A 13,461-nucleotide genomic window follows, 5' to 3' on the forward strand; every position below is an offset into this window, starting at 1 on the left:
CTGTATGGAAATGTATGGTATGAACTGAGTATATTGGAACTCTCTGACTAGCAATACATAAAACAGGATGAACGCGCGAGTATAAATAGACAAAATCACTAGTCAATAATGCACTTTGGTCGGTTGTATGGGACCGACGTTGTGGAGATCCAAGGTAAATTACCTTGTATCCGATCACCGGCGGTTTAGTACTGTAACCCACCAGGTATTTGGCTCCGGTATTTGACATAAGAGTATACAGTTTCAGGTGTAAGGCCTGTCAACCGGGTAAGATACAATGACCTGGAGAGGAACGAGAATGTATTGTCTGTGTGTGCCGAGACCAATTCTTGCCAAAAGGAAAAGGGATTCAGGGGAATCCTGGACTATGTGTGCCTCCACGCTTCACGTGGGGCCCATGTGATGATTCCTTGGCGATTCGTTCCCGATACTCGACCGATGCGGTCAGGTGACTCCGTCTCCATGTTGTAAGGATCTTTATCCGTTACATTCTTCCTTACCCAGCTGAGGAGTTCTTGTACAGACCGTTCGAGGCCTGCTAATCGAATTGGAATTCTTCACAAGGAAATTGCCAATAGCGCCGCAGGAATGGAAGTAGCATATTGAACTGTCTTTTACTGACAGTAGGCCCTCCCGTGCCTCCCACTTCCAGGGCTGTTGATCTTTGATTCGCCGCTTATCATTAGTCAGCTCACCTGGAGATCACCACGCACATTTTAATTGGATATCGCACGCGCCCAAACCCAGTTTCAACATTCAACATAAAGTGTCGGAGCATACAGACCGGCATACCGGGGATTTAATTAATCCAGGTTGTGCAGTAATTTTGAATTAGTAATCCGCGATCCATATAAATTGCTAGGAAAAGGGATACTGCAATACAGAGATTTTAACACCATTGATTGGACCCATACATTTCAAGATACCAGTTATCAGACATAAAGAGACTACCCAACTCCAACAAACGAATGGCCCCATGCGTTTAGCCTGAATCCTGGTCTTGCATTGCATAGGGTATGTTCATAGTTTGGCTTTGATCCACGCTAAACTAGCACTTCCCACCGTCATCGCAGCACCCCCCAATTGTGCAGCTCCATTGACAATCACAAGGCCACTTCCTCCTGCACCAGCGCTCTGTCCTATGGCCATCGCACTCCCAGCTGCAATATTTCCGACCAAACCATGAGCGACTGCTGCTGCTGAACCTAGGTATGAATGGTTATTCGAGCTTCGGGGCGCGGGAAACAAGGTTTAATCTGTTGATTCCTGCGAATTTGTACATACCTGCGTGGATTCCGCCTGTTGTGAATCCCATACTCGATAAAACTGGAGCCGTTGCGAGGCCGGGAGCAGCGAAAACCACAGCACCACTAGCGCCCACGACCACACATGCGGCTAGAACAGGATTCTGAGTGCTCCATCCTGCTACCTATTGTAATTTAGCATAGAAATACTCTCTATAACGTATTTCACAAGCGAGCCGCCCACACAAGCGAGCCGCCCACCTATCCCAACCCATTAATTTTAAATGCATTTATCTCAACCAAAACGCCATTAAATTAATTGCACTGACTAATTGGTCTATCTGGACATGTTTCTCTTCTATGCCCTGGCAATCTGCATATTCCACACCCCGGGGGGGCCGTGTACGTGGCTGAATAGCCGATTCTCCAGGTATACTGGGACCCGGAGGAGGTGCTTCACCTGCTTCCTGTTGCTGTATAATTAATACAGAGGCTTCTTCAACTGAAAGGCCTTCTTCAGCAGGTATCTGCCTCCGGGATCGAGTACGCTTTTGCTTCTGCTTCTCGTTGGCGGCACGTAAATCGCTTACTTCTTTCTCGAGAAAAGCAGCAGACTGCATAGTGATTTGACAGGCTTTTAAAACCTGATTTATCGCGCAATTTAGCGGACTCGGAGGGCTCCTCGATCTAGTACGAAGCAAAGCTTTAATTGACGAAGCTTGCTTTTGTAATTGCACGTAATTCGAGGGCGTTTTTGGGTCCCAATCGCTCCCCCTACTTGGAGGGGGGGGTAGGAGTTCGAAGACGAATATCAAGCTTCGAGATCACTCGATTAGGTGCAAAAGGTACTAGACCAGCTGCTCCGAAGCTATTCTTGATAGTCTCTAGTTTAAAAGCTTCAATCCGTGCGAGGGGGTATGCTTCGAGGAAGTCAAGTTTGTCGATATAGTTGATTCCATTTCTCATTTTTGTCTCCACTAGCCGACCATATGATCGTTTTAACACAGCAAAACAGCCAATATCGAGAGGCTGTAAAAGGTGAGAGGAGTGCGGAGGCATACAAATTGGTATAACCTTATTTTGCTCGCAAATTTCATCGAATTTAGGGGTTAAATGGCTTCCATGTCCGTCAAGAACTAGAAGCCTATAACCCCCCTTCGTACGTAGAGAAGTGCTAGGAATAAAGAGCTTTTCAAGCCAGCGAACTCCTATTTCATCTGAAGTCCAACCATTAGGACTAACTTCAATTCGCCAGTCGTTTGGTAGGCCTTCGAACCATGATTCTAAGTAGACTTTGCCTTTGAAAATGATACACGGTGGGAGGGCCCAACCCGATGAATTTGTACACTCAATAGTAGTCACCCACTCGCGATTTCCAGGTTGTAAAAGCGAGCGCCGACCGTAGAATTCGCTCCTCGTGATCACCTTCGCTGTGGAAATTAACCCCATCGCGAAACCAGTCTCGTCGAAGTTATAAACGTCATCGGGGTCGATCCCAAATTGAAGGATAGTTTTTTGAACGAGATCAAACCATTCACAAATGATTTTTGGGTCTTCACACTTCGCACGTTCGTAATTATAGCGTCTCGAGAATCGGGAGGAGAGATCAGGGTATCGTTTTATAAAATTCGTAACCCAGTTTTCGCCGACCGAAAGAGCTGGGGTTATTCCACGTTGTTGAAGTAAAAGATTCGCCATTTCTCGTACAGTAGCAGGGCGGGGAGCTGCTCCACGAGAATCCATAGAGAGAATCCATTTTCGAAGAGATTCCTCTTCTATTTCTGTCAATTTATGGGAATTTGCGCGTGTAGTGCTTCGTTCAGTGTGGCCGGAGAGGCGATCGCGTAAAGTTGTACGCGGTATATTAAAAACGCGCGCCACTTCACGAATTGAAGAGATTTCTTTATTCTTAAAAGCCTGAATAGCTAAAAGAATCCTACCCTCTTGCTCAATTGAATTCCGAGAGCTTTGAGAGCGAGTTGGTGGCATAGTGGGTGGTTGAATTGACTAAGTGCGAATCCCGAGACGTGTTTTAGTTTAGGTGGGCGGCTCGCTTGTGTGGGCGGCTCGCTTGTGAAATACGTTATGTATGGAGCTGTATATTAACCTGAACGGTCACATTAACGGACTTCTCGAGGGCGGGCTTTCCATAAGCAACGGCGAGCTTTCCGCCCTCCAGCCCTGCTTGGAGAATTTTAGTGGCTCCGGTGACGTCCACGGGTAAATAATTTAGAATAGGCATAGCCAGGCGGGTGAAACTGTTCAGTTGCAGAGATTTAATTCTGCAATCCACTGGAGAAAACTAAAAGATTGGAACAAAACACTGAGCAAGTGACATTAGGAATGGTGGAAGAATTGAAAACTTAGGGTGGTGTTCCAGACGCAAGGGGGTCTCCTCGGGCCTAGTATCCTCCACGGACTCTACATTCCGACTCATTCACTGGTTGGAATGTCGATATTCAGAATCCAATTTGCTGCATAAGCACCATTCCTTGGCTGGAGTACATAGCCTAGGCCTTTCTGATTTTGTGCTAATGGAAGCCGATAAGTATCCCCCAGTCCCTTTCTCTCAATGATTATTTCCACTCTTCGAGAGTCTCTCAACTGAAAGAGACCAGAGCCCAAACAAATCGACAATACCTTGCGTTATCCCAAGCTCTGATGTCGAAAGCCTTAGTGAAGGCCGTGATACTGATGTTGTTACAGGGAGGATCGAAATTAGTTTCACCACTTTGCTCATATAGGATCTATCTCGAACCCTAGTCCGAAACACCCTAATCCATTTCTGGCTTAGCTTTGTTTTAAATATTGAATCGTATTGAAAGGCGCTATCACGTGTTATCTCGTTTACTTATTTATTCGTAATACTCTTACGGAGGATACTCGTATTTGTAGCCGTTTGAGCTTGTTGACGACATTTCTATCTACTTGTCACATTGATTTTTTAACGAAGTCGAATGGAGCGAAAAGGCCAATTGCTTTCACGGAGTGCGCATTGAGACGACCTATGATGGCATATTGTTTTAAAAAAATATGAAGCAGAAAATGTAATGCGAACATGAACTGCTAAGCGTTTAATGTAGTCATCCGTATTCAGCGCTTTCTTCAGTATTCTCTATAACTTTCCCCCTCCTCATCCGTTTGCAATTCCCCTTCAGTTCCCGTGCAACCTTTGTTTCCCATTCTAATAATGTTTCAGAATTAGATAAAGTAGTGGGATGGTTTAGGCCGATTGTTTGCTTCTGCTTGGTTAAGCACTCCCGTAGCAGAGATATGGCTTCGGCATCGTGACCTGAAGATTTCCAGGTGAAAGCGAGATTAGCCATACTGGTCAGCGTAGAGGGATGGTTCTCGCCGAGCTTCGTCTTGCGAGTCTCCATCACCTGCACAAAGAGCTGCTCGGCCTCCTTCCAATGGCCCTGGTTCCTGTACGTCGACGCCAGGTTGGCCATACTGGTCAGTGTGTCGGGATGGTCCTCGCCGAGCTTTGTCTTGCGAGTCTGCATGACCTGCACGTCGAGCTGCTCGGCCTCCTCCCATCGGCCCTCATGCCAGTACGCTGTTGCCAACATGCTTGTGCTATCAATAGTTTCTTCGTGTTCATCACCTAACAATATCATTCTATGCTTTCTTGATTGAAATGCCATTTCTCTTGCATCCGTGATGTTACCAATCTGCGACGCATACCATGCACCTCTATAAAGCAGCATAGCCCATTTTAGTAGACACTTGGTTGATGCTGGCTGTTGTGACATTGCGGATTTGACGTGAGGAAACAACGGTCTGCATTTCTCCCAATTTTCGTATTCAGCAGTGGGAAACTCCTCGCATAGGATGCTAATGAATTCACCCTTCCATTGATCTTTTTGTCCATGAGATTTCAACCACGCACGCGTAGTCAGTTGCACTAGCCGATGCATCGTAAAGAGAGTGCTGTTTTCAATAACAGATATAAATGAATAGTCTCTAAGTGTTGCGATGTTATCTTCAAAATCGGGACCTGAATCAGAATCAGATGTCTCTCCGTCGCTGGAGTCACTTGGAAGTTCTGAACTTGGTGTGTAGTTGGCCTTGGGCCGATGCCGGATAAGGTTCTCTGGTATTCCTTGCTGATCAAAAAAGCTCATGAGAGAAAGCAACTGCGCTGCAGACGGCTTTGTTTGGCGTATATGATCAAATGATATTTGCCACGTCACCAGAATTGAGTTCTTTGCTTCCCAGTCCCGGTAGAGGTGACCCGCCTCTGTTTTCAAAAGCTTTGTTGCTTCACGGTCACTCCCTAGGAAATCTTTCAAGTATTGTGATACCGAAGACCGAGGCGCCCGATTTCGAATATACCTAGCGGCCTGTACGATAGCTAGCGGCATAGACTCTAACGCGTTCACTAACTGTCGACACTCTTGGCTCTCTCCTGGTTGTTCAAGCTTTCTTTGGAGAAGCTCTAGCGCTTCGGACTTTTCCATAGGTTTAACCTCAATAAGGTCGCTGTGATAGACCATCTTTAACGCAACCTCTCTAGTCCGGCTCGTGATGATGATAGAGCCATTTCGGCTTCTAGGAATGTATTCTAAGAGTGGTTTTGTTGAGGCGTTCGTTGAGCTGCTCATCGGATCTCCCTTGCCTGCCACCGGAACCGAGCGAAGAAGCTGATCGTCATCGACATTATCAAGGATGCAAACCCAATTTCCTATCTTTCTATCGCGGAGCCAGTTTTCGACCAGTTTGAATATGTTAACTTTAGCATCTTGACGACCCGGGATTTTAACCTGGTCGGCGATGTCCCGGAAACTTTGCTCAAATCGGGCTTCATTACTCGCATGGACCCAGAAAACCCATGTTGCCGGTGATTTGGATCGGACTTTGTAGGAGTATTCGATCGCAAGTTGCGATTTTCTTCGAGTTGTGAGCAATAGACCAGTAAGAGCCGCAATGCACTTACCCAACACCGCCGAGGCCAACAAGCGCTATCCTCGACCCCGGGACCGAGTTTTTCTCATAAATCTGATCAAGCAGTGTGTCGCGACGGATGAAGTCTGGATCGCGCGTGAATGGGACAGTTGACAAAGGGCTGGGCGGAGTTTCTGGCCGCTCTAGCGGGAAGCGGCAATTAGTCAGTCGGTCTTGACCTTGTTAGTTCCGTTCCTGGCTTACCCGGTGGCAGATGAAAGTCTGCCGTAAATGTGCCATAATTGATTCCCACCTGGGCTCCATAGTTGATACCAGAGTGATTTGTTGACGCCATGGTCGTATATATTTGTAGTTCATTACAAGCTCTTTGGCTCTCAACTGAAGGAGGGGTGCGTCATCAGGTGACTCGGCTCCGCGGCGCTAAGACAGGAGACCAGATTTGCAGGCCACCCACGTCGAGCCGTGGGGCAGGACTAGCACCTTCCTAGGAACCGGATCGACCCGACCCAGAACATTCAGACCAAGCGCAGCATGCGATAATCAGCCAGGTCCCGCGGGGTCAAAAGCATGCTTTGACAGTATCACTTCGAGAGCTTATTGTTGCCGGCTTTTTCAAGTACACGATGGACACTTTGAGATCGCATTTTTTTGTTGCTATGGTGAAACTAACGTATGGTTTCCAGCTTAGCAACCACTTTTTTGAGGTCCGCAGCTTTGAGATGGGCCCCCAAGCTCCCAGGAACTGCGAGATCGCCCATGTCACGTGCATTTCCTAATAGCCAGCATCCCCCAGACTTTTCACCCAAATTCATTTTACCTGCTCACTGAGTAGAGGGGTGAGCAAGGGTGAGCAGACGGAGTCGCCCCCTATGCCAACGCTCTCCTCCATTAACGTCCAGTCTTCTCCTCGCAACATGGCGCCAAGACTCCCTCTCTCAAAGCTCGAAATGATCCAGGACATGATATCGAGCAAATCATTGACTGCCTCGCAAATGGCCAAAGCTGCTGAATGTAGTAAGCGTTCAATCATCAACATCAGCAACAACCTTTCCAGGTTTGGAAATGTCAGAGCACCCCCAACTCGAGTAGGTCGACGACGGACCGTAACACCTCCGATGATAGAAGCACTATGCGATCGCCTCCTCGAAAAGCCCGGGCTATATGTGGACGAGATGGCTATCTTTTTATGGGACGAGTTCCGCATCCAGGTCACAAATTCGAGTCTCAAACGGGCTCTTGCTTCGGTGGGTTGGTCGAAGAAAGTTGCTCGACAGAGAGCAAAGGAACAGAATGCAGATTTACGAGATTTCTATATACATAACCTGTCAGAATTTCAGTCGTACCATTTGGTCTACGTGGATGAGTCTGGGTGTGATAAGCGAATCGGGTTCCGAAGGACTGGCTGGTCTCCGTTAGGCACGGCGCCATTGCAGGTAGCCAACTTCCATCGTGACCAGCGGTACCAGATACTACCCGCATATTGCGAAGATGGGATTTTGCTCTCTCGTGTATTCCAGGGCTCCACGGATGCTGCAGTCTTCGAGGACAAATCTGCGAGAAATCGCTTTCTATGTGATATTAGAGTCATTTATCTGCCCAACCAGCTTTTGGGACACGTGTGGGAATATCATGTAACAAAACAAGGGGCCTCGACCAGAGAAATATTCCCGTTATGGAACTACATTTGACATATCGTCTCCAAGAATCTAGACCTAGTAGCGCAGGCCACGGACCCCCCGTTTTAATCACAAACGCCTCTCTAGCGACGCGCAGCATGGCCCGACCGGGATTCATGCACTGAAGGCTTTCAGTGGGTTCACCGACCAAAAATCTAGTACTTGTCGATGATGCACGTGCAAGGATTGGTGCAAGCGGTGTCTACTGTCTTGGCATGCAGCCAAGTCGACTGAACATTACATAACGATCGAACCCCAATTCTTAAAAGTTGGGCACAGAAGTTGGAACAAAAAAAGTACTTTCTGATCCTGGTCCCTGATTTGTTCGAAGAAAACTAAGAGAATATTTGAGCTACGATGGGACGTTAGTGTGGATTTGTTATTCAATAGTTATCTCTAGACAAGGTGTGGTGCAACATGTGGATATTCCGCATCAGTCTGAAAATTGTAGGCAGTGTGTATGAGCGTACCACTCGAGCGCTGCTAGGGTTACATATTAAGGCAGAGAAAGTCTAGTTTACAGAAAGCGGCCCCATGAAACTACCAAGCGGATGCGCCATTTGAGGGACGAAATCCCATGGCTTGCCGACGGGTCGGTAGAAACGAGAAATATGGGTGACTGTCACTACTTCGGAAAGCGAATCCAATTTGGAAGGGGCATCTGATGGAAGAATACAGGAAAGACGGGAGATACTACAATTGGCATTTCATCTTCCCTAAGATAACTATTGAATAACATATCCACACTAACGTCCCATCGTAGGCTCAAATATTCTCTTATTTTCCTTCAAACAAATCCGGGACCAGGATCACAAAAAACCCTTTCTTTGTTCGGTGAATGCTCCGCAGCTACCTGATGCTGGAATATGGGAAAAGGCCAACAGTGTCAACCTGCAGTGTCTTGCGACACACCAATAATCAATTAGTCAAGATGTAAAAGAGATGACTTGCGAACGCACTTGATTTACTCCTTTCGCTGCTTAACATAAATTGGCATTGGATCGAGATTGACACACTGCTGTCGGTACGTCTCTAGGAGGGTTTCAATGCGTTTGTTTTCGGTCTCGAACCAGTGGATGCGGCGTAAGTCCCCTGACTTGTAAACTGAACTTGCCACCTTGTTGTATCGATCTCTCATTCGCATCAGAGCACGAAATGCGGTTTCGGGAAACGAACGACCGAATTCGGCGACGAAAAGGGGATCATAGCTCGATAGACGCGAATTGGTGAGGTCTGTGAAATGATCTCCAATTTCCCTGATAGAAATCTGTTCAACTGCCAGGTCAAACTGGCTTTCTCCCAGAGGAATGGCCAGAAGGACTGCATCATGAAGGCGGTGTTCCACTGATTAAAGCTCCGACTTGATATGATTGAGGGCATCGCAATCGCTGGCGCCCTGAGCGCAAAGATCGCAGTTGGGGGAATCTTGGATACGCATGGTCTATATACCAGATGTCAGTGTCATAGTAGTTCTAGTATAGCGAGGATACTGACTACTAAAGGCTCCATCTTCAAATATATAGTGTCAGTCCAAGTTGATATTCACACAATCCACTTGTCCTTCGCGGCATGTAATCCTACGAAGGACGTCCTTGTTTTTAAATGATGAACAGCCATCTCTCGTCTGCAAGACGACTAATTTGAGAAGATGACGCTGCATCATCGCACGAGCAACCTTTCTCTCAGCCAAAAGTATAATTTTGTCCCTGACGTATCCGGAGGCAATCGAGAAGTTCGGTCTTCTGTTGCGCATGCTCTTGGCACTGGAGCCGAAGCGCACTACGCCACAAGCACCTTGAAAGGCTGGCAGAGTGATGTGTGGTCGAAGGTCTAGATTGATAGGAAGTAACTTGATCTTGTTTTTGCCGCTTGCTAGTGCTACTGTCTTCTTGGTTGTGTATTCAATTGGCACTAGCGTGTTGGATGGGGGTGGGAAAGCGTTATCCAAAAACTGTATGTCTGATCGCCGTCGATCAACATGGATATTTCTAGGCGACACTTGATGATACCATCTGGCGCTTGTCTGCCCGGAAATGGGAAGGTCCAGTTTGACTACATGACTATGGTCTTAGATTTAAAATCTTCCAAGGTACTGTCGGTAATGCTGTACGCTAAACGTCGCGATCTCCGTGGCACCCCTGTCGGTAGAGCTGTACGCTAAATGAATAAGAAGAATATGCAGTTATTTATAGTTCAATCTATGGTCTGTAATTTTAGATTTGAGATACATCCATGTCGCTAAAAGCAGATGAATCATGAGTTCACTGATCGAGAGGGTCGGGTCACGGGTCTGATGGTGGGTGGTCTCCGAACAAGCGGTCCTTTGGAATCAGCAGCGCCTAGCACGGGAAGTTTACGGAGTGGGCTATGTGGCAAATCACAACGTCAGGGTTGAAATCACAGCTTCTGATACGTTGTGACCGTTTGACTAGTGTGTGAAGTACAAGGGTATTGGCAATGATGCAAGGATGCGAGGCAACTCGCGACTTTTAGCTTAGAGTTCAAGCCACTAACTAAGACACTTTGAGTCTCGCGACTCGTGGGTAAACAGCTGAATAAATTAGTCCACCTTGACTATGCTCAGCCCCCAAAGATGGCAGATATAAGAACGCAGTATCTCAACCGAAAGTAATGTTCTATCCATACGCTACATATCATCAGCTTGCTACAGTCTCGTTTCCCACAAATTTCGACACACTCTGAATCGCTATCCCACAAGACTCAACTATGGCGACTGCACTGTACAACAACCTGCCGACTCTCGAAGATGCGGAAAAACGATTCATTGATCGTGGAACTATTTTCTCTGCCGTAGGAAGCCTCCTTGCTCAATACGGCAATCTTTACGGCCTCTGCCTCGTCCACGCACACTGCACCTTGACTGATGAGGAGAGAATGCTCAGCAGGGGGAACATATCCCAGCCGGAAATCTTCGCTTTGCCCGGCAATTACTATCCTGAGCGTTGGCTGTCTTCGGGGGTTCCTTATGAGTTCACCACTCGGCCCACCGTACCACCGCCGGCTGCTCTTGTTGACGAATTCCACCGGCTGACCGCCGATATTGGGGTTCTGGGCCTGTACCACATTGGTGATGAAGTCTACGGCAAGATGATTGAGTACACCGAGGGACGCAAAAATATTCTGGTAGCCCTTTCCGATACAGAGGAGTCACAATCAGCCAATCACACGGAGACAGCATGGAACTTGGGCAAAGGAGACCCCGTTACTATGGCTTGCATGATTGTGTGTGACTCACGAAATACCAGAGATGGATCAATACACAAAAGTATGTATCGACAGTCTTCTCTGCTTGAGTTCCGTAAGCTGACCGAGATATCAACCAAGACACGAAGTCCCATGTTAAATAGTGAACTGTATGCACCGAGAGTCTTCTTATTGGCCGAAGTAGCTGATTGGCCTAGGGCATGGAATGGCCATTCCGATCCTCTGAACTTTTGTACAAGCCAACATTTGCCATGGCCATTATTTCAATGTTCACCGTGGCTTGTCCTAGTTTATGCAAGTAGCTCTCTCGTGTTTTCTGGTTCCTTGAATCACTCTCCATATAAACTGAACCTTTCCGATCTAGGAGTCTAAACTAACAACTCTTTCGTAACGAGCAGAAGATTACTATAGTTGTAAACAAGTTAATCCGCCCATACACTATCATGCACGAAATTACGTGAACAACACATATATATTGTTAAGTGGTAATCTCGATCTTCTCAACCATAGCGTATAAATCATCCAAACTGGGGCGCTCTTCGGGCTTACTGCGCGTGCAAGCTTCCACAACAGCAGCAAGAGGAGGTGGGACAAACCATTCCACCGCCGTCGTTATCGGTACGTTTCCGTATATCATGCCTTTTATAAGATAGCCGAGGTCATAGATGTCCGATTTCTCAGTCCAGCCAGCGTCCAACACCGGCTCGCGAGAAACCTCAGGAGCCAGACGATTTCCCCAACGTCCCTCGAGATCGCAGATAAGCACACGGGATGTGTCAGCGGAGAAAACAATGTTGTCGATGCGAAGGTCACGATGAATAATCCCAAGGGAATGAAGCTTCTTCATTCCGGATATTATCTGCAAAAGCCAGTCTTTGTATACAGCAAGGGGATAAATGTACCCTAAGACGTATCTGGACTCGAATTTTTCGAAAACCAGCTTCCCCTCTGGCGACTTTCCCAGTAACTGAATGATGTGGGATGATTTTGGGACTCCCGGACAAGATCCACCTTGGCATTCCAGCAGATTGCTGATTTCACTCTTGTATTTACCTTTCTTGACAAAGTGTTTGTTGGAATCGACTTCAACAATCGGGAGCGCGGCAAGAATTGTATCAAGTTCTTCGGAATCATCATCTAGCTCCGGAAGCGGTGGCGCATTCACGAGGGGGCGTACTTGGTCACCGATGATTTCATGATCGCCGATGTCGACTGAGTCGGGAAGATTTTGTTGTAGGCGAAGAATATCACCAGAGATAGTGCCGGGAATATCAGCCAGCCGGATGCATTGGTGCTCATACCAATACGTATAGCAGAACACACCGTCAATCAATCCCAAACTGAGGTCGATTAAACGTCGGTCACCAGCAGAACCCAAGTCAGACCGCGCTTTTTTCCCTTCGTAATCAGCCCTAAGTCGCTGAATTTCCTGCGTAAAAGGATCGTTGGGTGACTGATTCATCCCTGGCTGCTGATATAGGGGGCGCTGATATAGGGGCTTTGAAGGAATCTCGGGACGAGGGGCTCAAGTCCTTGCTCGCCAGAAATTATTTGCGGCAGTGACAAAAACAAAGAGGAAATCTAAAGGTTGGCGGCATCCAGCTCAAGGTTTTATGTACTAAGAGAAATCACTCAAGGTATTGAGGAGAGTGGGCTGGGGCTTTGAGGTTTGCACCTGTACAGCTACCTAATAAATAATGCATGACACGTAATGTATTATACCAACCTATCAAGTTGTGTATTTCTTCGGTGATGCATATTCTAGCAAAATTGTTACTGCAGATTGACGGAGAGTGCTCGAGCCCAAACGGAAAAATGCGACTTTCCCGCCCTGCGCTATCGACAGGGGTATCCCAAAAAGTGCGACTTTTAGCGCCGGGCATCCACCGGCCTTCATCCGAAGTGATGTCACTTGACAGATGTCAGATTATCACTGAACTTTTTCGTTCGGCCCCTACGAGCTGGAATTGCTATGTCAATCGCGAAATGAGGGGAAACGGAGTATGTGCAAAGAGTATTATGGACAATTTCTTTTGAGGATTTGAAAATGTCGTCAGTTTTTCCGTGGGCCCGTGAGGGGTGCCTTGTGACTCGGGCCGAAAGAGGGGTGGGTCAATCTGTCACAATATATAAGTACCCTTTCCTGCATCTTGCTGGAAATCTCATAAAAAATACTTTCACTTAACGATGGAACCCACACCTTTGCCCTTTCTACATGCAATAGAGGCGCTAAAGCATTTACCACGCACAGGATGGCTGAGAACTATCCAGAACCCCGAGAGTGTGGCCGCGCATAGCTTTCGAGTAGCCATCTTGGCTATGCTCGCTCCAGTATTTATACCCCTCTGTCCCCCTTTCAGCAGCTGACTTGGTCAGGAAAAATTGAACCTGAATAGAGCTAAATGCAT

At 47.2% G+C, this 13,461-nt stretch overlaps 6 protein-coding genes across 6 annotated transcripts; 2 read left to right on the forward strand and 4 right to left on the reverse strand.

Moving 5' to 3' along the window:
* Positions 1-1,020: 1,020 nt before the first annotated feature.
* N7479_001756 (uncharacterized protein) lies at positions 1,021-3,486 on the reverse strand (the record flags this gene model as incomplete). Its single annotated transcript, XM_057249453.1, has 3 exons — positions 1,021-1,205; positions 1,285-1,408; positions 3,403-3,486. The coding sequence occupies 3 exons, from the start codon at positions 3,484-3,486 to the stop codon at positions 1,021-1,023; spliced, it is 393 nt and encodes a 130-aa protein (XP_057113885.1).
* An 841-nt stretch (positions 3,487-4,327) lies between these two features.
* On the reverse strand, positions 4,328-6,486 carry N7479_001757 (uncharacterized protein; the record flags this gene model as incomplete). Its single annotated transcript, XM_057249454.1, has 3 exons — positions 4,328-6,137; positions 6,184-6,334; positions 6,396-6,486. 3 exons carry the CDS (start codon positions 6,484-6,486, stop codon positions 4,328-4,330), a joined length of 2,052 nt encoding a protein of 683 aa, XP_057113886.1.
* A 2,306-nt stretch (positions 6,487-8,792) lies between these two features.
* On the reverse strand, positions 8,793-9,154 carry N7479_001758 (uncharacterized protein; the record flags this gene model as incomplete). Its single annotated transcript, XM_057249455.1, has 2 exons — positions 8,793-9,061; positions 9,118-9,154. The coding sequence occupies 2 exons, from the start codon at positions 9,152-9,154 to the stop codon at positions 8,793-8,795; spliced, it is 306 nt and encodes a 101-aa protein (XP_057113887.1).
* Positions 9,155-9,476: 322 nt separating this feature from the next.
* On the forward strand, positions 9,477-9,662 carry N7479_001759 (uncharacterized protein; the record flags this gene model as incomplete). The annotated part of the gene is made up of 1 exon (XM_057249456.1): positions 9,477-9,662. The coding sequence occupies one exon, from the start codon at positions 9,477-9,479 to the stop codon at positions 9,660-9,662; it is 186 nt and encodes a 61-aa protein (XP_057113888.1).
* An 893-nt stretch (positions 9,663-10,555) lies between these two features.
* N7479_001760 (uncharacterized protein) lies at positions 10,556-11,279 on the forward strand (the record flags this gene model as incomplete). The annotated part of the gene is made up of 2 exons (XM_057249457.1): positions 10,556-11,114; positions 11,251-11,279. 2 exons carry the CDS (start codon positions 10,556-10,558, stop codon positions 11,277-11,279), a joined length of 588 nt encoding a protein of 195 aa, XP_057113889.1.
* Positions 11,280-11,531: 252 nt separating this feature from the next.
* N7479_001761 (uncharacterized protein) lies at positions 11,532-12,515 on the reverse strand (the record flags this gene model as incomplete). Its single annotated transcript, XM_057249458.1, has 1 exon — positions 11,532-12,515. The coding sequence occupies one exon, from the start codon at positions 12,513-12,515 to the stop codon at positions 11,532-11,534; it is 984 nt and encodes a 327-aa protein (XP_057113890.1).
* Between the last annotated feature and the right edge of the window lie 946 nt (positions 12,516-13,461).

Source organism: Penicillium vulpinum (genome assembly GCF_028829585.1).
Source record: "Penicillium vulpinum strain IBT 29486 chromosome Unknown utg000001l_segment0_segment0, whole genome shotgun sequence".
Classification (NCBI taxonomy): Eukaryota; Fungi; Ascomycota; class Eurotiomycetes; order Eurotiales; family Aspergillaceae; genus Penicillium; species Penicillium vulpinum.